At 35.5% G+C, this 21,910-nt stretch overlaps 1 protein-coding gene and 1 pseudogene across 11 annotated transcripts in view; one reads left to right on the plus strand and one right to left on the minus strand.

The window, feature by feature from the left end:
- Window positions 1-21,910, plus strand: part of SCEL (sciellin) — a 113,760-nt gene that overhangs the window by 56,660 nt on the left and 35,190 nt on the right. For 9 of the 11 annotated variants that reach the window (XM_039886920.1, XM_039886917.1, XM_039886918.1 and 6 more), the window contains 8 exons: window positions 3,749-3,829; window positions 6,049-6,111; window positions 7,660-7,719; window positions 12,361-12,405; window positions 13,532-13,591; window positions 13,893-13,952; window positions 14,567-14,626; window positions 18,178-18,237. In XM_039886920.1, coding sequence (XP_039742854.1) covers window positions 3,749-3,829; window positions 6,049-6,111; window positions 7,660-7,719; window positions 12,361-12,405; window positions 13,532-13,591; window positions 13,893-13,952; window positions 14,567-14,626; window positions 18,178-18,237 — 489 coding nt within the window. The remainder of the gene's footprint in view (window positions 1-3,748; window positions 3,830-6,048; window positions 6,112-7,659; window positions 7,720-12,360; window positions 12,406-13,531; window positions 13,592-13,892; window positions 13,953-14,566; window positions 14,627-18,177; window positions 18,238-21,910) is intronic. The other 2 variants (XM_039886924.1, XM_039886926.1) reach the window with 2 other exon arrangements.
- LOC120622277 (uncharacterized) lies at window positions 10,991-11,109 on the minus strand (annotated as a pseudogene).

The raw sequence follows: 21,910 nt of genomic DNA on the forward strand, positions 1-21,910 counted from the left end.
AAACAGATTTTTTTTTGAGAAGAGAAGATGATGGCAACATAAATAAAATACTATCTAATAGTAAAATCTAACTCTAAGCCAGGACGGGAATAACATTTTGCGGTAAATGGTTTTTCCAGGCATATCGTGTAACACAGTAAGTGACCTGGGCACCTGGCACCTGCTCGGTACTCAGTAGTGGAATCAACAATGGGCTTCTCCCTTGGTACAGCTAAACTTGAACAGATTTCGAAAGTTTCAGGCCCCTCTTCAGTACCCGTTTTCTTCTCACTAAATAGAAATTCATTCAATCACTCCTCCTTTCATTCATTTTACACATCTTTATTGGGCACCTGTGTCATATATAATTCTAGTACTTGAGATATAACTCTCCTTTTAGGAGCTGTCAGTCCAGTGTGGAGATAGAAAATTACGTATAATCCAGAATAGCATGATACATTCCATGAGGAGGGTGTGCTATGGAGAAACAAAAGGCTGGTACAGCTTTGGGTACCACTAGAGATGGTAATATCCAAGCCATAGTCTGAAGGGCAAGGAGGAAGTATCCAGGTGAAAGGGAGTGGTACACCAGAGAGGAGTGAGAATATAGAGGTGTTGATGGTAGGGTGTTTAGAAAACAACAACCACAGCACTTGACATTTCTTGAGCACTTACGGAAGCCAGGAAGTATTCTAATGCTTTGCATGCCCTTCTACTGGCTTCAGTGCCGTCATCAACACAGGAGTTGGGAGACCCGCCAAGCTCTATTCTCTGCTGCTACTACCTATCACCCAGAGCTCACTACTACACTCTGGCAAGAAAGCTTCAGGACTAATTCAACTATGTTCTTCATCTGTGGCCATGGATCCCCATGGGAACCACAGTCAAATTATTTCTTATCACCTGGATCATCCCCACAAAACTCTCTGCATTACTGAACCTGACCCAACTGAAACATCATCCTGATTTCTCAAACTCTTCCACAGTGTCTCCCTGGATGTGTCATCCATTATCATCAAAACTCACTACTTTTAACCCTATCTGGACGATCTCTCACCTCTTTGTGAGTTCTCTTCGTGAGCCTGCTCCCTCAGCCTCCCTCAGAGCGAGGGCTGTTTTTCTCCTAACTCCATGTATCACAGAGTCTGAATGAAGAGAAGAGGTTCTGTTTGCTCACTGCCACTTTCTATCAATTTTAACTCCTTCCTCCTTCTTCAAAGCCATGCCGTAATGAACCCCCATCTTCTTCAAAGCCATGCCGTAACGAACTTCTCTTTTTCATTGGAATGATCTAAAGGTCTCAGAGTCACTCACCTTTACTCTTTGAAGATTTTGGCACCAAGCGCATCGTCTCTCCCAAGCATCTCTCCTGTCATAATGCTGGGTGATTTCCAAATCTGTGTAGAGGATCCTGTCCCACCCTGGCCTCTCACTTTTTTGACCTCTTCTTCAATGATCCTGTCCTTCACCCTACCTGAGCCACCCATAGATCTTGCCCTTGTTGGTAACCACACACAACAAAATTTCAATGTCAAAGCTTTCTTTCTCTGGCTTCTACTTTTTTTCTGTCTAGTTCACTCCCTCCAGTCCTCTGATTCCAGAAATTCCTCTGCCTCCCCCCGCCCCCCCCACCAATCCATTGATTTTTCCATCTTTTCATAGTTCCTCACCCTCATATCATCATCTCCCTCTATGATGACATGAGGAGTGAGGGACGCCCTCTCAGATCTCACGGTCCCTCACAGTAATCACTTCCTGGTGTAACCCTTCCCTCCCTTGACACTATTCTTCCATTGCACTCGGCTGAATCATAAACTTAGTTAAATCCAACTCTCTGTATATTCTCTTCCTTCCCCAAAGCAGCTGAATATGGCAAGATAAAACAATGTAAACTAGCCTTATTTTAATTCCATGATTATTAACCTTGACAGAACCATTGGTCTGCCCAAGGATCCCTTGAGAGGCAGTATAGTGTGGGGAGGGCTTAGGGAGCGAGATTTCCTGGTTTTGATCCTTATTTCCTGCACCATCAAATCTGGCCTCTTCACTGGATCGTTTTCATCACGTCTAGCTACTCCAGTAACCTTCTTTGTCCTTTCAACCTTCAGGTAGCAATGCATCTCTCTCTCCCCTTTTTATTGCAAAATACCTTAATGCCTCTACCTCCCATTTTCTCTTAAATCTGCTCCTGTAATGTGTTTTCACCACTGCTCCTTCAAAATTGCTGTTATCAAGGTTATCAATGACTACTACATTGCCAAAATTATGGTAACTTCCCAATCCCTCTCTTATTTGATCTATCAGTGCCATTTGGTGTGGCCAATTACTCCTTGAAACACTTTCCTCACTGGCTTCTAGCATACCACACCCTCATACTTCTTTTCTTCTTGACCACTTCTCTTCAGGCTCTTTTGCTGTTTAATTCTCATAGCCTCAACATCTGAAAATATTACAGGGCCCAGCATATAACACTTGGCCTGCTTTTTGTCTCTCATTATACGGACACCCTTGGTGATCTCCAGTTTCAAGAATTAAATACCATCTCTAAGTTGATGATCCCTTGGATGTTCTCCTGGCTCATTTTGTCACTTCCTTAAGGTCTTAGCTTAAATTTTACCTCACAGAGAGGCCTTCCCAGTCTATTCTATATAAAATAGTGTCCTTACCCCATCACTCCATATCCCTTTACTCTTTTTTATTTTCCTTCATAGCACTTTTCCCCATCTGTCAAATATTTATTTGTGTATTGAAAGCCTTTTGAGAACGGAGAAATTATCCACTTTGTGGAGTGCCCTGTACATAGAAAGCTACCGACAAATGTTTGTTAAATAAAAGGCAAATTTTCTTTCAGTTCTGACAATACCCCAGCAATCTTATTAGAAGCGTTATTACAGACAAAGAAACTGAATCAAGTTAACTCATTGCCACACAGCTGACAATTCAGATAATGTGGGTCCAGAGCCCACACGTTCACCTAGCATGTGGTCTAGATCACAAGAGTACTTTTACAAAATATGGAAATTTATCTTGATGATAACAGGAAACAACTCGGGTAGTCGTGGTTCTATGTCCTGAGTAAGGTGCTGACTCCATCTAATATGCACATAATTGCCTGTCTCCAGTTCCTAGGTCATCCAACCATGCCAGCTCAGAGGATGCCTTGGCACTTTGTTGCCTAGTTTAGGCTGACAGTGTGTGTGTGTGTGTGTGTGTGTGTGTGTGGGTGTGCGCGCGCGCGCGCACACACGCATACTTCATAGCATCAAACTGGCCTGTACTGACAATATTTAAGTCAGATTTAGCTAAGAGCTCCAAATCAACTTTACCTTGAAGTCTATGGAATTGAGAACCTTTCTTGCTGTGTCTGTAGCAGCCTGATAGTTGACATAATTCCTAAAGAAGCTTATATATTAATGCCCAAGAACCATTTACTATGCTCATGCACTGTTGACCCCAAATACCACCACGTGAGCTAGATAGTCTAGCAAAATATTAAGCTGTTTAAAGAACACATTATATTTCAAACTGTGGTTAAAGAGGATATGGTTTACAAAAATCTGATTAAATTAACTTTAAAAATATCTGTAATTTAAATACTTGACTTCTTTAAAGTTTAGTGCTTCTTAGATTTTGGTCTTTCAAGTACCTCATGTACTGGAGTTCTAAGATGCATAAGATTTCCATGTAGGTAATAAATGCATTCAGCTAATAGATGCTAAAATCGACCATGTTTCCATGGTGAAATGAAGTGCTATTTTCTGTTTTAAAGGGAACCAGCTGTTCACCCTCCAATACCCCCAAAGCCCAGTTCTCCTGCTTTATCTCCTAACCAGCTGAGGCGGGATAATAGGTAAGACCTAGCACTCCAGAATTTCTTGCCAAAATGAAGAAACCCAAGAGAAATGAAAGCAAATGAATGGTGACCTGTTTTGTGCAAAGCATAGGTTTGTTTTGTGTGCACATTCATTGACAAGGCACATATAAAGCTTTGCTACTTCTGTTTGTCAACTGTTTGTTTATTTATGTTTACCTTTGAATACTTATGGCCATTACTTGTTTCTGGAAATACACCTTCAAGAAACTGAACAATGTCCATGTCCTGGACGTTCAGGTTTCCTCTAATTTATATATTTGGAAACAATACGTAAGAAACTTCTCCCTTTCTCTTTCTTTTTCTTTGCCTATAAATATATATGTTCACATGTACATATTCATATGTGTGTATATATAAATATATACATAAATATGTATATACATAAATATATATTTAGTTTATATTTACTTATTGTTAAGTTTCCCATTAAGAGCTGTAATTTCTGATGAAAAATATTTTTAAAACTCTGTGTTATTGCTCAAATCCTCCTTTATGTTAGAAATACCTTTGGGTAGTTCTTTAGTCTTGTTTTAGCTAAGGAATCTAATTTTTTTTAAAACTTGGAAATTTGAAAAATGTTCTAATTAACTCATCTTCAAATCAAGAAACAAAAAAGACTACTTTTCTACTTTGAATTTCTGTCACTCTATCTATTATTAATACTTAGAAACAAATTCAGAGATTTGAAAATCTTCCCATGGGTTCCTATTAAACTGTTGAATAATCTCAAACCATTTTTCAAGACGTACATTGCACATTTCCATTATTATTGTGAAATTAAAAAATAGTAAGTCAATGAAGATAATACATTAGATCCACTTGATTGCCTGCCTTTGATTCTTCTGTATTTTTGCTTTTTGATGGTAATTTTTTTAACAACATGTAAGACAATTTTACAACTATTCTTTAGTAAGAGAGTAACTTCAGCTAGAAAATGCTGACTTGACAGCAGTGCTATGTGACATTAGGTGTTTACTTTAGTGAGTTAAAAACCCATGTCTGAATTTCTATTCAGTGAAACTTCACAGGACCTTTGAAATTTTGTTCTTAGGATAAGAGGATACATTTTTTAATGAGTCAAGAGAATATTTTTTCATTGAGTTAATAAAAAATATAGGTCAGATTTATAACTTTTTATTTGTACAATGGTTATAATTATACTCTTAAAAACACCTTCTCAAGCTTTTTATCTTACATTATTTTTTTCTTTTACAGTATTGAGCAATTAAATTGAATTTGAGTAGGATTTTTTCAGGGGGCTAAAATAAATTAGCTTTGGTTCCTCCCAAATTCTAATCTAAAATCTGCTACTAAAGCATTAAACATATGTAGATTCAAAAGAAGCTAAATTTCATGGGAATTGGTCTAATACATTTTTACCACTCTAGTTTCTTTCTTCCACCAATGATCTTAAAAATAAAATTAGGACAACTTACGTGTTTTAAATCCTGATTACTTTAATCACAGCAAGATGATTTTAATGAAAGAATATGAAAGAGAAGTGTTTCCTATGTAATTAACACATGTCCTCAGGAGTACAAAAAAATAGTTGAATATAGTTTCTTGAGAACAAGCAAGAATGCATAAGTAGGTCAATAAGATACTTAAAAAAACAGCAGAGGAAAGCTTTATATCATAAATTGAGGCAGAACCTAACATCATAAAATTTAATTCTGTCAACTCTTTGTGGTTGTTCTCAATGTAGTGAGTGTACTGGAATTTTAAAAATATTTCCCATCATATCTGAGCAAATATATTTCTTAATAGTATTCAAAAGAAATGTGCTTAAGAATAAAAAGTATCCCTCTGATGCCTCAGAACAAAAAATGATTCTTAATATTTTAAAATACTGTATCATCTAATAGAGATAAGTATAAAAATGCTTTATTGATGATTGGAAACTAAAATAAAATGAACATATTTAGAACAGATATTTCTATATATATGATTAAAAGGATATTAAAAGAGATGGGCTAAATTGCAAAGTTAGCATCTTGGACTCTAGAATTTCATATAGGATATGGCTGAGTTCTGGTGAACCAAAAGAGCTAAGGTCAAGTTTGTTATCTCAAGTAGTCCTATTGTTCCAGTACACTCCGGGCTTTTTGAACATATATGTTTTCTTATGAATTTTAAATTTAACAGAGAAGTGTTTTCTTACCTAACAAACATTATCTTTATCTTTTAAAATATAGGCAGATTTGTCCACCTAAAGCAGGTCGATATATGGAAACCAGATCTGCTGAAAGAAATATAAGGTATAAGGAACTGTATCTGTAACCATATATAACTGAAGAAATGATTAAGTATGTTTTATTAGAACACTTAAAAATACAAAACAATAGTAAAATAGATAAAATCAGTTTTCTAGCTGACGTTAATATAATGGATAAGCAATATTTTTATATGTACCTAAGAATTTTATTCTTTTTATTTCTATTTTAGGCTTTACATTAAGAAAACCAAAATTGTCTGAATGTGTTAACAGAATAAGATGAAGCCCCTTAAGATAGGAAAACACTTCTTTATTCCCAGCATTTGTCTCAAGATCAATGACATAGTTGATGTTAATGTATAAAAGAATAGGTAGAAATATAGTCATGTGTTCTATAAAAGCTTTTCCTAGAATTGGCTGTATACTAAGGTCACATCCAGCTCTGAGGTTTGCAAATTGTGCTGATGACTTTGAGTGAGGTTTCCCCATGACACTGTGATTTATTCCTGATGTCTTGCATACTCCGTCTAGTTTAGTATTTGTTTTAGATATATCTTGTTTTTATTTATATTTTTTTAAGGAAAAAAACACTATATCTGAAATTAGCTTTTGGACGATGCCATATTATAGATTTATCAATATGGTAAGCCAAATTTTTTATTATGGTAAAAAACACATAATAAGTTTACCATTTTAATCATTATGATAAAACAATTCTTCAGTCAAAACTTTTTTTTTGACTGAAAGCATTTTTCAAAGTTCAAAACTTACATACTTTTAATTTTTTAAAAATCATCTCCTTTGACCCTCAGAACAGAACAGTAGAGTTCTCTGCCACAGACTCCCCAGAGTCTTCAGTGTGCTTACATAGCTTCTGAATCTCCAAAAGTTGGCTACACTTCCCAAATTTACTAGACTACAAATTTTTTTTTATGGAATTCTATTAACCTTCTATGAGACATTGTTTGTGAAATGTAGGTCTTAATTACAGAGGAACCTATAAGGATTTTCCTAATTATTCCTTTTCATGATCTAGAGAGATCAGCATGGATTTATGTGTTACGTGCTACGTGCTTCCACATAGCCTATAGTTTACAATGTACTTTCTTTCTCTTCGGAAGCCTAAGAAGACAATTATTTTCACCCTGTATGAGGGGTGAATTAATCATCTGAGTATGTAACATAATGCTCCTTGGTTTTGGTAGAAAAGGTTCTAAACTCACTTCTGTGTTTACTTGTGCAGTTAACTGTATATTCTTTTTCATATCCTTTTTTAAGTATAGAACTTTGTGGCAGCCAATGACATCATTAGGAGAAACTGTAGTTATTTTAGTGAGCACTAGATGGCAGAGGCAACATCAGGCGGAATGAGGTGTGTGTGTGTGTGTGTGTGTGTGTGTGTGTGTGTGTGTGTGTGTGTATGCATGTCATAAGCTAATATGATGAAATTATTTTGTTATTCAGTTAGACTGAATAATTCCTAAATGAGACATGAACTATCGCTTTCTTCACTGAACATAGAGAGAAATTTTAGCTGCTTTACAGATTGCTCTACTGGCACTGACTTGTATTTATTTTTCATTGTTTGAAGGAGTCAAGATCTTGAGAACATCGTCAAAGTGGCTACTTCACTTCAGAAAACTGACAAGGGGTGAGGTCTTAGAGCTTTGAGCTTGGTTTTTTCTACTCTGTACATTTCAAAAAAAAAAATAAAAAATAAAAAAATGCTTAACCAGTACCTTAAAGTTCCCAATATAAACAAAATCCCAATGTTGTTTATTATATAGAATTTCAAAGAAAGAAGAATTGGTGTCCCTAGATGTATCATTGAAAATTTGGTGGTATTGATATTTATGGATAGTTTCCTTCCTCTGCTTCCCCTTCTGGTGACCGTACACATCCCAGTGACCTTAGCTGTCCATGGTTTTGACCTAATTCCAAACCACTCATCTTGTATTTGTGTTGCTTGTCCAGACCTCCATGAATCTGTCTCCCTAGCACTCCCACTTAGAATATCCTAAGCCATATTCAACTCCCTTCTCAAATAGGTTATTTCCTGACTTCTCCTCTGTTCTTCTATTCAGGCAAGCTCACCTTTCGGAAACCATTCTTTTCTCCTCTATGTAGTACCAGGCATGTATGGTCAAATGTCTGAAATGTCCCTCATGACCATGTGGCCTCACTCAAGTTCAAACTCTCATTGACTCCAGCATAGGTTATTAGAGTAGCTGTCCAGATTTACTTACATTCCTCCAGTCTCTCTTCCCACTAAACCTTTACAACCTATGATTACCAGAGTTCCTTTCTAAGATTCTGCTCAAACAGTCACTCTGCTGGCTCTCCGTTGCCCATTCTTCAAGGCCCTTGCTAACTTGGCTCCAACCTAACATTCCAGAGTTCTTTTTTTTTTTTTTTTTTTGGTCATTTTGTTTTAGGTGAACTGACCCCTTTCAGTGTTTCCTATAATGCAGGTCTCGTAGTGGAGAATTCCCTCAATTTTTGTATCTCTGGAAAGGTCTTTATTTCTCCTTCATATCTGAAGGAGAGCTTAGCTGGATATATTATTCTTGACTGGTAGTTCTTTTCACTTAATAGTTTGAATATTTGATTCCACTCCTTTCTGACTTGTAAGGTTTGTACTGAGAAGTCTGACAATAATCTATTAGGTTTTTCTTTATAGGTTACCGTCTTCTTTTCCCTGGCTGCCCTGAGAATTCTGTCTTTGTTGTTGATTTTTGATAATTTTAATACAATGTGTCTTGATGAAGGCCTTTTTGGACTGAGATAATTGGGTGTTCTGTTGACTTCTTGAATTCCAAGCTCCAGCTCATTCCTGTGGTAGCTCTTATGCACAGATCCCACACTCAGACATGCTGGTGTGCAGTTTGGGTATTTTTTGTTGATTTTCAGATGTTGAGCTTATTGTTGTTTCAAGGGGAGAGATCTGGGGACGTCTCTTACTCTGCCATGTTTCTGACGTCCCTCCAGAGTTATTTCTGACTTCACCTTTACAGTTACCCTACATTCAATATCAAATCAAACCACTTTCTTTCCACAGTTTTTAGATACTCTATCTTTTTTTTATGTCATTCTATGCAATGGCATTCTTTTTCATCCTCAAAGCCACCATATTAATCTATCCAAATCCTACCCATTTTTAAAGACCCAGATCAAATATCACCTCCTGTGCGAAGTCTTCCCTGAGTGATCTAGTGAGATGAGACTTCTGCTTCTCCAAGCTATTAGAACCTCATGATTCATATTTTATAACAGCTAATCATATTTGTTTTTTTCATGTTTATGTAAATGTCTCATTGTCTCTCTATCATCTCCTAAATCTCTTAAAGCAGATATTTTGTCTTTTTCACCATATGTCATTTACATTTACTGAGTCTGTAATGATGCTTTGTACAAAGTAGGTGTTTATATAATAGAGTATGGCAAAATAATGATGAGCAGTGAGAAAACCTTGAGTATAAACATTTTGTAGTTTAAACCACATGCCTACAATTTTTTTCCTTGCTTAATTGAATTTAGCAGTGCTTAGAGTGTTATTAGGAATTGCAGTCTCAGTCAAAAGAACTAAAGAGAAGAAACAGAAGTGACGCTTGGCTTATCTATGCAAATTAATAAACAAAAGAGAAGCTCTGAATCCAGACGGGGACTCTAGAAAGTCTCCTGAACGTTTCACTTCCATTTCTTCTCTCATCTAAATGCCTAGATCTCTAATTTTATTTACTTATTTTTGTTTGTGGTAATATTTTGTTTTTAATAGGGATTAAAAATAGTTTTTGGTGGGAGATAGGGATGTTTAAAGGAGAGATATGTGAATGATGCTGAAGAGAAATTATTAGTTTGTCATAAATCAAACAAAAACAATGAGAGCTGCGATTAGTTTAACTTTCCTGCCCATTCTCTCTAGCCACGATGCATGAATTCCACAGCCAGAAACATTCTTCACAGAGAGAAGCTGCTGCTTTAACAGGGCCAAGGGGATATGTCTGTTGCATCGATAGCCAAGTATTGTTACTGTAGGACATCCATACGAATAGCTTTATTTTTTTGAGCTGCTCTTTGTGGTATTTCTTTGTGAAATGGACTATTACTCTTATATGATTAAATGCATTTAATTTATTGCAAATGCAATGGTGAAACTTAATATCCAAAGCTTTCATCAATTTAAGGTCATTTTAAAAGCTGAACTTTTTCATTCAGATGCAGTCTCCATTTGTTTAATTTATCACAGAGTACCCTCTCATGATTTATGCTAATTTTCTTGTAATAAACATGAGCAACCCCAAATCCTGATAATCTCATCATTGTGACTCACACCAGTCAGAAAGGTCTGTGGCTAAAATTTACAGGATTCTTAAGTCTGCTCTTTCCCTTGGGGACATGGACAGATTCATAGCCTCAGAGATAGAAGGTAGAATTTCAAGCAAGATAAGATAATGTGGCATTGTGTCAGGGGACAGGGTAAAGTTTGTATCACATTAGGACAGAACGTTAGTCACTTTTTTCACAGTCAGCAACTTTTGTATTTCAGTGTTTATTCTCAGGCTTCAATCTTACCATTGAATACATAATATTACTGAAAGGCTTCATCTGTAGCTGTTAACGTAAGGTGTTCTTCGAGTCTCTAAGAGGACTGCCCCAGCAGCTATTCTGTCACTACCTAATGCCAGGCATCTTCAAAGCACATGCATGACTTAGTGACTATACCTCTCTAAGGCTGACCCAAAATCTTGGTGTCTCTAAATGCAGTTTAAAAAATAAATATAGCTAACATTTTTTATATTATTATTATTATTATTATTATTATTATTATTATTATTATTATTATTATTATTTTAGGTGAGGCAACCTTTGGTTGACCTCACAGATTGCAAGGACCTTGTCAGCTTACAGTCCCTTATTTTTTATGCCTACAGCACCTGGTCTTCCTAGGTGGTCTCCCATCCAAGTACTAACCAGGTCCAACCCTGCTTAGCTTCTGAGATCAGAAGGGGTTGGGCTTGTTCAGGGTGGTATGGCCATAGACAGCTAGCATTTTTTAAAGAAAAAATTTAGTATTGACTGGGAACTGTTTAATATAATGGCCAAAATTAATTGAGAGTTTACGACTTGTCAGACATTATACTAAGCACTTTATACTCATTAGTTTATTAATTCTTTTCTGAGGTGGGTACTATTAGTATTCTTATTTTACAGATGGAAAAATCGAGGCAGTTAGAGGTTAGGTAACTCACCCAGAATCACCAACTAATAAGCAGTGAATCTTAGACTGGAATTCAGGTATAGCTGACTTGGGAGCCTGAATGTGTAACTGCTAAGTTACTAAGACTCACTTCTTTCTGGTCAATACCAGTGATGACTCAAGAAGAAATAAAGACATTGAGAAAGTGTGGAAAACATGTGATTCTAGAGCAGGAAGAAAGGAGAACCAAGATTTGGGAACTGAAAGGCTGGATGAGGAACGCAAGAGAAATGGGGATGAAGTTTGACAGAAAAGTTGAGGAGAGAAAAGCTGAGGAGTGGACAAGAGCAGGAGACCCGCTGAGGCTGCCTTCTTTGGAGAGAGAGCTGAGCTCGTTTGATTCTGAGGGCTATTCCGGAACCCAGGAGTTGAACTTAAACAGTTTGCTCCTAAAGAAGCAGCCAGAAAGTTACAGTTATCTTATATGGAAAAAAACATAGAAAATTTAGCTGTCCTGGAAATAGGTAGAGTAGAAGTCAAGAAAGAAACCAGACTTACTGATGAATAAGTGTTTTCCAAAGCTGCTTTGTGCAGTATATTACGCAACGATAGAATCTGTAATTAGTCAAGGTACCTGTATTTGTTGATTCAGTTAAGAACCCGTGTTAAGCATCTATTGTATGAAAGATACTGTATTAAAGACTGAAGAGGAACTAAGGAAAAATACAGCTCTAAATTTTAAGTGGTGTGTGTGTGCACATTTGTATGTGTAAGAGCAGGGACATTAACATAAGGTAAATGTGCAATAGCTGTATTAAATGTATAGTAGTGTAAGTGCCGTAAAGAAGATGCAAAATGCTGCAGGGGTTCCAGAAATGGAGCCCTCCATCTATTCAGATGGAGAACTGGGAAAGATTTCTTGGAGGAAGCTGTTTGAGGACAGATTTGAAGGCTAGACAGGGTTTTTGTAGATATAAAGGTGGCACATATGTTTTATTTCAGAGAACTCAGAAATAATTGTTTTAAGGTGAATCTGCCCTTTGACTCTGGGAAAGCTTTTATTGATGTGAGATATTTTTTTTTCTCTTCCAAAAGTGAAGAATTGGATAATATCATCAAAATGAACAAAAGCTTAAATAGGTAAGATTGAAAAACATGTACGTTTTGCTTTGTTATTGAACTGCACATAGCGAGTTCTTATGTCTTCTCAGTCAAGAGTGTTCTACAAATCTTGAAAAGAAAGCTTGCAGAAATCATCATCATTTTGTTATAGTATGAATGGTTATTACATCTAAAGATTCTAATATTAAAGTGTCTTTGATTTTCATACTCCATTTGTGTAGTAAGGCAGTTAAATAACCACATTTTTCTTCCTACAATATTAATACGTTAGTATGTAAACAGTTCGGTTTGGTCACTAAATGCTTTTAATTTAATCATTACAAAATAACTTATTATCTTAGTTAACATTATCTCCTTGTTTTGAATCATTTATAATTGCATGCTTTAAAAATTATAAAAGTCGAGGTTTGTCTTAGAGGTGTGTGGAATTTTAGTTATCTTTCTGTTACTTTGCATACTAACACATTAAACAGACAGGGACCAAAGAGAGGAGACAAAAGCAAATGTCGAATGAATTAATTGATCAAGAGATGAGGTTTTCATAACCTGCTTTGACATTAATGATACATTTTACTGACTATCAACAACTCCCTTAAATTTGCTCCTTTTCAGTTTTCTCATTTATTAAGATAGGAGATATTACATCAAGAATCACAGACTCCATGGCCCATTGAGACCAGGCAGGTGGCAATGAGTGAAGGGAACTGACTGTGTGAAATAGGGGGAACGCCCTGTCCAAAGTGCCCGGTGATTTCTCAGCTCTGGCTGATATTGCTGCATGAGAATTTGAGCCCAGCACTGCAGCACATTTTCAGGAGATGCTGAAAATTCGGGTTTCTATGTGCATGGACATCTTGTAAATACTGGTCCACATTAAAAACAAAAACATTCTGTGAAGTCGAATAACACACCTGTGTACCTATTATGGCTTATGTATCCCCAATTTGTATCTTTTATTTTCCCTAAGGCCCACTGCAATTTAAATTTTGAGCCTATGAAGAAACCTGTTTGGAATATAGGAGTTTCAAGAATTATGTCTCATCTTTCCCAATCAGCTTCTGTTTCCTTAGATGTCAACCAGTCTGTTTAGAGTTAAGTGTCTGTTATTACCACTGACAAGGTTTTTTATTTAATGTATTTAAAGAAATCAAGGTCTCGATGGTATCTTCAGAGCAACTTCTAAGGCAGAGCAAACAGAGAAAAGGTAAGTGCATCTGTCTCTAACCTGAAAATATGATCTCCCCAATTGCTTGTTTTATTCTTTCAGATGTTAGCTGGAAGGGAATTGTAACCTCTGGCATGAAAATGTATTAGCAGATGGGGTAGTGTCCTCACTATTATACTTTTAGTTCAGACATAACTGCCCAGAAGGATTTTTGCTCTTACATTCACCAAACATAAATGAGCAATTCATGAAGAATGTTTATTGGATATGATCTTTCAAGATACCACACAATTTTATTGCAATGTGCAGTGTTTTGTTTCAATTTCTTTGTGTTATACAGAGCCAAAAGCCTTGAAAATCTCATCTTTCTTCATGCCCGGACAGACAAAGATTGCAGAGGGTAAGGTTTGATTAAGACTCTCATAGACCTCTTCGAATTAGTCCTAGACTGTATACTATTTCTTTAGAACAAGAGTCAGGAAGTCTGGTGGAACAGGCCCCCAGTCAGGGTCAGGAGATGCTGGCTCTGCCTCCAACATCAACCTGGGTGACCCTGGGCAAGTCATTTAACCTCTGGAGACCTTGGTTTCCTCATCCCATAAAATGAAGGGCATGACCTAGATGATCTCCACGTTCTCTTTTAAATCTAAAAATGGAAGCAATCTGGCTGTTACAGGTGGTAGACAATAGGCTGGTTTATGAGCTAAATATATTTATTATAAGACACTTGGTGCTGGGAACATAGCCCTTCACCACTGAGATCTTTGTAAAATGTACTAAGGCCACTTTCATTTGGAATCTTGATTGAATCACTTCATATGTATATCTCAGATATATCTGTAAATATTTCAAAGTTCAGAAACATGATTTTATTTATTTTGTCTCATAAAAAGTGTTAATAAATGATCAGTAACCAAACTGATAGCATTAAATAGATTAACTTATAGTTCTAGATTGTTATTGATGTACTAGAAAGTTGACTTATGTTACTGATATTATTTTGCATGTTGAAAGAAATCAAACTCTTGACAGTTTCATTAAAGAAAATCCCAGAACAGTCAAGAATGACAAAGGGTAAGGATTTAAGAGATCTATTTTTTTCCTCAGATAGGCTGCTTACTTTCTATTTAATTAGTTAAGTTTGCCTTCCTAACATGATAATTACGTCTGTAGTGTTGGTTATCTTTAAAATGATTTATCTGTGCCAGTCTGTGCTCAGAAGGGTATTCTAGCTTTCAAAGCCACTCTTGGCAGATGCAGTCTCAACTCTCTCTAATGTAGAACACTTCAAGTCTATATAATGAAAGTGTTGGCAACAATAATCCCACAGACATCGATGCTTCTTAACAATATATTATTATAATGTAGATATGCAAGCATTATTATAGGTGATTTTTTTTTTCAAGTGGAGAACAGATGAAGTGGGAAAATAGTCAATTATCTGTAAGTGGTTATATGAGCTTTACAGGAAAAGAGATTTCAGATATTTAAAAAATGAAGTTTGTGAAGTTCCACAAAAGTGGTCAAAAATAGGAAATGTAATGTGAGCATCAAAAGTAATCATTTTGTGGGCCAGAAGAGAGAAGAAAAGAGAAGTGATTTATAATCTGGGATAACTCAATAGCAACTGGGTTTTGATGCAGGGATGACTGATCTCATTAGCATAGTAGAGAGAGTCTACTCTTCCTTTTCCTTCTTTTCTCCCTCCCTTCCTTTCTTCTTTCTTACATTAAAAGAAACTAAAATGTCAATAGTCTTTTCACAGTGAAATCAGAGACAGATGAAAATAGCAAAGGGGAATTGAAGAATTTAAAGGGATTAGCTTTTATACTCCCTAATAGTTTCAAGCTATTGGCATGTGAAAGTTTTATTGGTTGTGGTCAATTTATATAAAGTACTGAAGCCATCACAGAGCTATTTCTACTTTTCCAAGTTTACTTCAGAACATTGAATTTTTTATTAAAAATGACTTGACTAAATCTTCAATGTGTTTAAGTTTAATATATTGATCGTCTGATTTCTACCCATGATGTATATGATTTTCATGTTAAAAGAAGACAGCATCTCAATAAATACATTGAACATAGCTTCCCACCAAACCACCTTCAAAGGACACAGAAAGCAAAAGCTGAGACCTGCAGGGAACGTATGCTTTGAATGTATGCTTTTAAATGGATTTAATAATAACGGAGTAATGTTTGGGACCTTACTATTAGGATTATTATCATATCTTGACAGTATTTTGCATGAATTGAGACACTTGAATTAAATATTTCTAAGAACTTTTGATGCTTTAGGTACTGATAACGTCTTACGCCTGTTGTGAGAAATCTGATGTATCATAGAGAGTGAATTGCTCTCTCCTTATCTCTCTCTATTGCTCTGCTTCTCGCCCCAATGTTATAAAGAAACCAAGGCCTTGGAAGTCTTGTTAAAATTAATCAAAGGACTGACAAAAATGAGAAAGGGTAAATAAAGCTTCTACTTTGATGTGGTTCTCTTTTTTTCAGATTAGCTTTTTACACCTCATTAGAAATGGGAGTGTTATGCTTTCCCTTGTCACAGATGAACTGTTGCACTTGTAGACCTATCAGAGATAGTAAGCAGAGAAATAGGATGAGTACTGTTTCCATAGGATCACAGGTTCGAGTTACATTAAAGTAAGTGCAGGAAAACCTGACACATAATCTCTTATTCTATATTTTCTTAAATAATTGAAAAATGAGCCAAATTTTACATTGAAACTAAAAAATAGAAAAGACAAAATTGCAAAGTGAAAGGTCTGCTGGCAAGTTTTTCTAAACTGATTTAAAACAAATACTACTGTGGAAATTAATAAAGATAAGCTAAGGATAATCACATCTGGCCCTGGAAACATCTGACCTCCTTTCAGAGACATTCTTGTTTATACAGATTTCAGAAAAAATTAAATGTAACCTAACTGGCATCAAGTTTTCATGTTTTTCTAAAGAAGCCAAGATCTTGAAATGATTATCACTGCAAACGTCAGGGCAGAAAGAGCTAACAAAGAATGAGAACTGCTTTGATGTTTCTGAATCTTGTTTATTTTCTCCTCAATTAATTTTGTGATCTTCTCAGTAATACTGAGAGGTCACATCTTTACTTTTGTCTTCTCTCATCTGTGCTTGATCCCTACTGCCCTGACCTTCACTTTGGAGGCTCTACAGCACATTTTACCTAAATTTACATTTATATGCAGCCCAACAAAATCCCAGAGATTAATTTAACTATATTTTGATAGTCAACTTTTATAATAAAAATGAATTTAATATCGGTATAATAATATTCTTTAAAATCTTAAATTCATCATTAATCACATAGAATGTGTACATATATATAATTCAGTGGGAGTCCTTCGAAACGGATTTAAACTGTATTTTAAAGAGGTGAAGACCTTGATAATGTTATCAAAGTGAATCTCAAAGGAAGTCTGGCTAAGACTTACTAGTGTCTTTAAATCTGATTTCTGTGACAATCAATAAGATGAAATGATTTGGCATTTTAACTTCATATTTTATTAGCGCGCAACTGGCAATAATGAAGAGCCATATGGCTTCTTTTTAAAGAATTGTCCCAATGTTTAACAGTAGTTGCCTTTTCTCCCAGATTTTGGGTTTTGATTTGCTTTTAAGGATGAATTACTGAATTGAATTTGTGTCTAAATAAAGCAATCTTGACAACATTTTCAAAGCAGATCTCCAAAATGATAAAGATAGTCAAGAGTGAGGTTTAACTAAAACTCCTGTAAGTCAACATCTCTAAGGTTGGCGGTCTTAGGAGGCAGCCCAGGGGAAGGGCTCGGCAGGTACATGCCCTGGGAGCATGGACATTCCACCACTTCTTTCCTTTGGAGCTATGTCAACATGGTGGCACTACTCAGTCATGACACTTCTGCTATCCTGTACTGCCCCTTTGGGGTTTAGGTTCCGACCCTTTTGGTATTTCTTCAATCTATTTTAATGGGGAGAACACGTGTTCCCCGAGAAGTGAGGCATTAATTTTTCTATTATGTAGGTGTTTTTTCTTGTCCTTTGTAACTCACCACAGTCTAGTTATTTTAAAAAAGGTTTGGTTGGGTGAATGGCTGAGTTTATATGAAATAATATATTCTTATGATTTTATAAGTTATTATAAATAATATTTATTAATTTTACTGTTACTAAATTCTTATTATTATTAACATTATTCTCATTTTTAAAAAACAGAATAGGTAATTGTATCTGATTTGTTGAGTAGAAACTTATATTCCATCTGGTTCCAGTATAGAGCTTTAGCTAACTTACATTATTTTAATGCTGCCCATTTGGGATATTCTAACAAGATGTATCTGAGGGCAAAGTTTATTTTGTTAACTACCAAGTTTCACATATACTACACAATCTGAGAACAAAAATTCCCATATGTTTTTTGTTAACAAATAAAGAAACTTAAATGGTCTTCAGCTCAAGATGTAAGAGAAGAGTTTTCATTTGCACTTGGAGCTTTAAAAATTATATTGCTAGAGAACTTGTATATTTACCACTTCTTAATCTTTCCAATCATTGTTCACTTGATTAGTGTTTTATTTTAACAACATTCACTAAAATTCATTTCCTTCCTCAAAGAAAACAAGACCTCACTGGGCCTATTAAAGTGCATCCTGAAACAAATAAAAATATCAAGAGGTAAGACATTTAAAGCTTTTTCTTCCCCTTTTGTCTGGAATTTAAAGTACATCAAAATTCTGAAAGCTTATATTCAGGAGAGTAAATTAAATTGAAGCCCAAACTGAGCTTTCCTTGCCAAAACTCATCATATTAAACAATTCTGTACAACCGATACACAGAAATGATTTCTTGCATTTTATTCTTGGGTTAAGTTTGAGATCAGGTAGATTTTAAGAAATTAAATGGGAATTTTGACTGACCTCTTTTGCGCTAAGTGATTTATTTCTTTGTATGTATGTGTTTGTGTATAAGTGCATATGTGTGTACATATATAAGGTGTGTGTGTTTACATGTGTGTATATGTATAGGTTGTATGTATATATATGTGTATATACATGTATATAAGTAGTGTGTGTGTATAAATGTATGTGTGTGTATTTTTTAGTGTTCTTCAGAGAAACAGAACCAATAGGATATATAGATATATATAGGGGGAGAGAGAGAGAGAAAAAGAGAGAAAGAGAGAGAGAAATTGATTCATTGATTACAAGGATTTGCTCATGCGAAAAGTCCCAAAATCTGTATTTGGCAAACAGGAGACCTAGATCAGTCAGTGGTATAGTTCCAAGCCCAAATCCGAAGGCCTGAGAACCAGGAGAGCTAATGGTATAAATTCTAGGCCAAGGGCAGGAGAAGACCAGAGTTGCAGATTAAGTAGTCAGGCAGGCAACGTTCCCTCTTACTCAGCCTTTTTGTTCTGTTTAGGACTTCAACTGGTTGAATGGGGCCTACTCGTGTTAGGGAGGGCAATCTGCTTCACTCAGTCTACGATTCAAAAGTTAATCTCTTCCAAAAACACCTTCACAGACACGCCCAGAACAATGTCTGACCAAATATCTGCGCCCCCTGTTGCCCAGTCAAGTTGACACATGAAATTAACCATCACAATATGTATATGTATAAGTGTGTATGTATTAAGTATATGTGTGTACGTATAAGTAGTGTATATATATAAATGTATGTATGTGAGTATGTAAGTAGTGTATATATACTTATATATGAACTATGTCTTCACATGTGTAGTGTATTTGTGTTTACTGTGTGTTTGTGTATGAACTGTGGTATGTATTTAAGATGAAGATCTTAACAAAGTACACTTCATTAAAAGACTTCTACCCATGAATTGTCAAGTAAATCTGGAAAGCTTATGTCCTCTTGCTTTTTATTTTTTAAAAAGCAGATGGAATGTATTTGAAACTGTGCTTGTTGGCATGTCACTGAAAACAGTGTACCAAATAATTCCATGTGGTTTTATTCGAGCTCTTTTTCATTACGTTAACTCAGTACATGATATTATTAGATTCTAAAATGTGTCACTGATGCCTGTAGGCCCAGTCAGCACAGCAAAGGCTCAGCTAGTTGAAAAACTGGAGTGTGCACTGTCAGGCTGCCCTGTTCTCAGTAGCCTGGCATGTAGCATGGTCAGAGGCCAGAAACTTGTACATTTTGCAACGGATGGACTAAGAAGAAAGCATTGACTTCCTTGGCTACCTAGGTGGTGACTCGAGATAGTGAATGTGAGCAGGGAGGTGACTCGAGATAGTGAATGTGAGCAAGAAGTCTGAAAGACCTGGATTCAAATTCTGGCTCTGTATTGGCTAGCTGTGTCCCTGTGCCTCAATTTGCTCATCTTCAAAATACAGATAGATCATAATACTCTCAAGCCTAGCACATAATAGATATAAGAAACTATTAGTGATAATAAAGATCAAGTGAGTTATGTATTCTTAATGATTTAGATACTGTTCATATATTTAATTTACTTTGATTCACCAAGAAAAATTCATGTTTTCTTTTCTAATTTTTATTAAAGTGTTTCAAATTATGACCTATTGTTTTTCATATGTTGGTGTGTGTGTACACACATGCCTATGTGTACACATGCATACAAATATTTGTGTGGATTTATGTGTGTATGAATTATGAATGTAAGATTCTGTAAGTTTTTCAAAGGTAAAATATGATTATGTCTCCCACTTATTAAAAACTCTCAACATTATCTCATTTTAGGTAGAATAAAATTCTAACCCTTAGTGATGGTCTTTTAATTGTTCAGTAAAGTCCAGCCAAATTGCTTCTTTTTCTATTCCAGGCTCATTCCTGCCTTATAACTTCTGCATATGCTATTTTCACTTTGAGAATAGTCTACCCCCATAGTGTCACATTCTTAAAGAGGTCATTTTTGACACTTGAATGTAATTAAGTCACCACCCCCTTTCTCCAGCCCCAGCACCTAGTACCTAGCAGGTACTAGGCTTTCTTTTTCATTTTCTTCATAGGATGTACTGTTATCTGGAATTGTAGCATTCATTTATATGTTAGATTATATATTGTTTGCCTCTCTCCATGTTAAAATGGAAGCTTCATGAGGGTTAAGCCCATATCTCTATTATTCACAGCTATCCCAGCACTTGGGTCCTCTTGTAGGCTTTGCATAACTATTTGTGGATTTAAAGAATGCATAAATACTGAAGATATATACATCATGAGGCATCGCTTCACACAATTTAACTCAAATATTATTTTACATTACTACATTAATTAGCATACTCTTCTATACTGACTTTATGAACTTGAGATTTAAATAGTCTCACTTTGATATATGCTTTATTTAATGTTTAAAAAGATCAAGATCTTGATGATATAATCAAAGCAAACTCCACAACCAACATAAATATTACAAGGGAAGAGTTACAATGCTTATTGTTGTGGTTTTTTGTTTGTTTGTTTTGTTTTGTTTTTGAGTACTCAAATCTGGACATAGAATCCCAGGAATTTTTATTTTTCAGTCATTGGCATTCAAATCTCACATACTTTGTTTAAGCAAAACCCAACAAAGGGTTTAAAAAAAGTCAGCCAAGAATTTCCTGGAGTAGAATGATTGCTTCTGTTGGGTTAATTGTTTCATTATTTTTATTATGAAAAAGGTCCACATTTTTTTATTGCTCCTTTTAGGCTGAGTATATACATTCTCAGACTCTTGGATACAAGTAAAAACTTGTGTCAACATCTGGTCACTTCCAAATATCTGTATCTTTGATATATAGGCACAACCACAGAGACTTTGTGATGTGATCTTAGTAGGGCCACAGGGCATGAAGAAACAGTACGTTCTGAGGGTGTTCTTTACCCATGTGGCAACTTCCGTAGATCAGAGGAGCTTTGGCTGGAAAACACATGTAGATGCCGTAACAAAAGCAAAATTCCATTAAGATCAGAAGCAGATTTTCTAAAGGGTAACAATAAAATACTGATGTGTTTTCAGCAATTGTGTGGAGATTTGTATCATAGTAAATGTATTTTAAATTTCAGAACTCTATAGACTTTAATCTTCTTATTGTTTGTTGCCTTCACAGAACTAGTCAAAATTTGTAGTTTTAACACAAAGTTATAAGCACATGTTGCATATCAGACACCAGGTTACATATCATAGACTTTAACAAACTGGCATATTAATCTTAATCCATTGTTATGAATGGAAAACTTGCTAACGGATGTCATTTGCAAAATACATATTCTCCGAAGCTGATTTGAAAGTCCCACAGCATGTTAAAGGTTGATATTAAGAGAATGCCTCCTGGAATGTTCTATGAAATGTACACATGGGCTATTACAAAATGTTCAGTGCACC

Source organism: Pteropus medius, unplaced genomic scaffold (assembly GCF_902729225.1).
Source record: "Pteropus medius unplaced genomic scaffold, Ma_sr-lr_union100, whole genome shotgun sequence".
In the NCBI taxonomy this organism is placed as follows: domain Eukaryota; kingdom Metazoa; phylum Chordata; class Mammalia; order Chiroptera; family Pteropodidae; genus Pteropus; species Pteropus medius.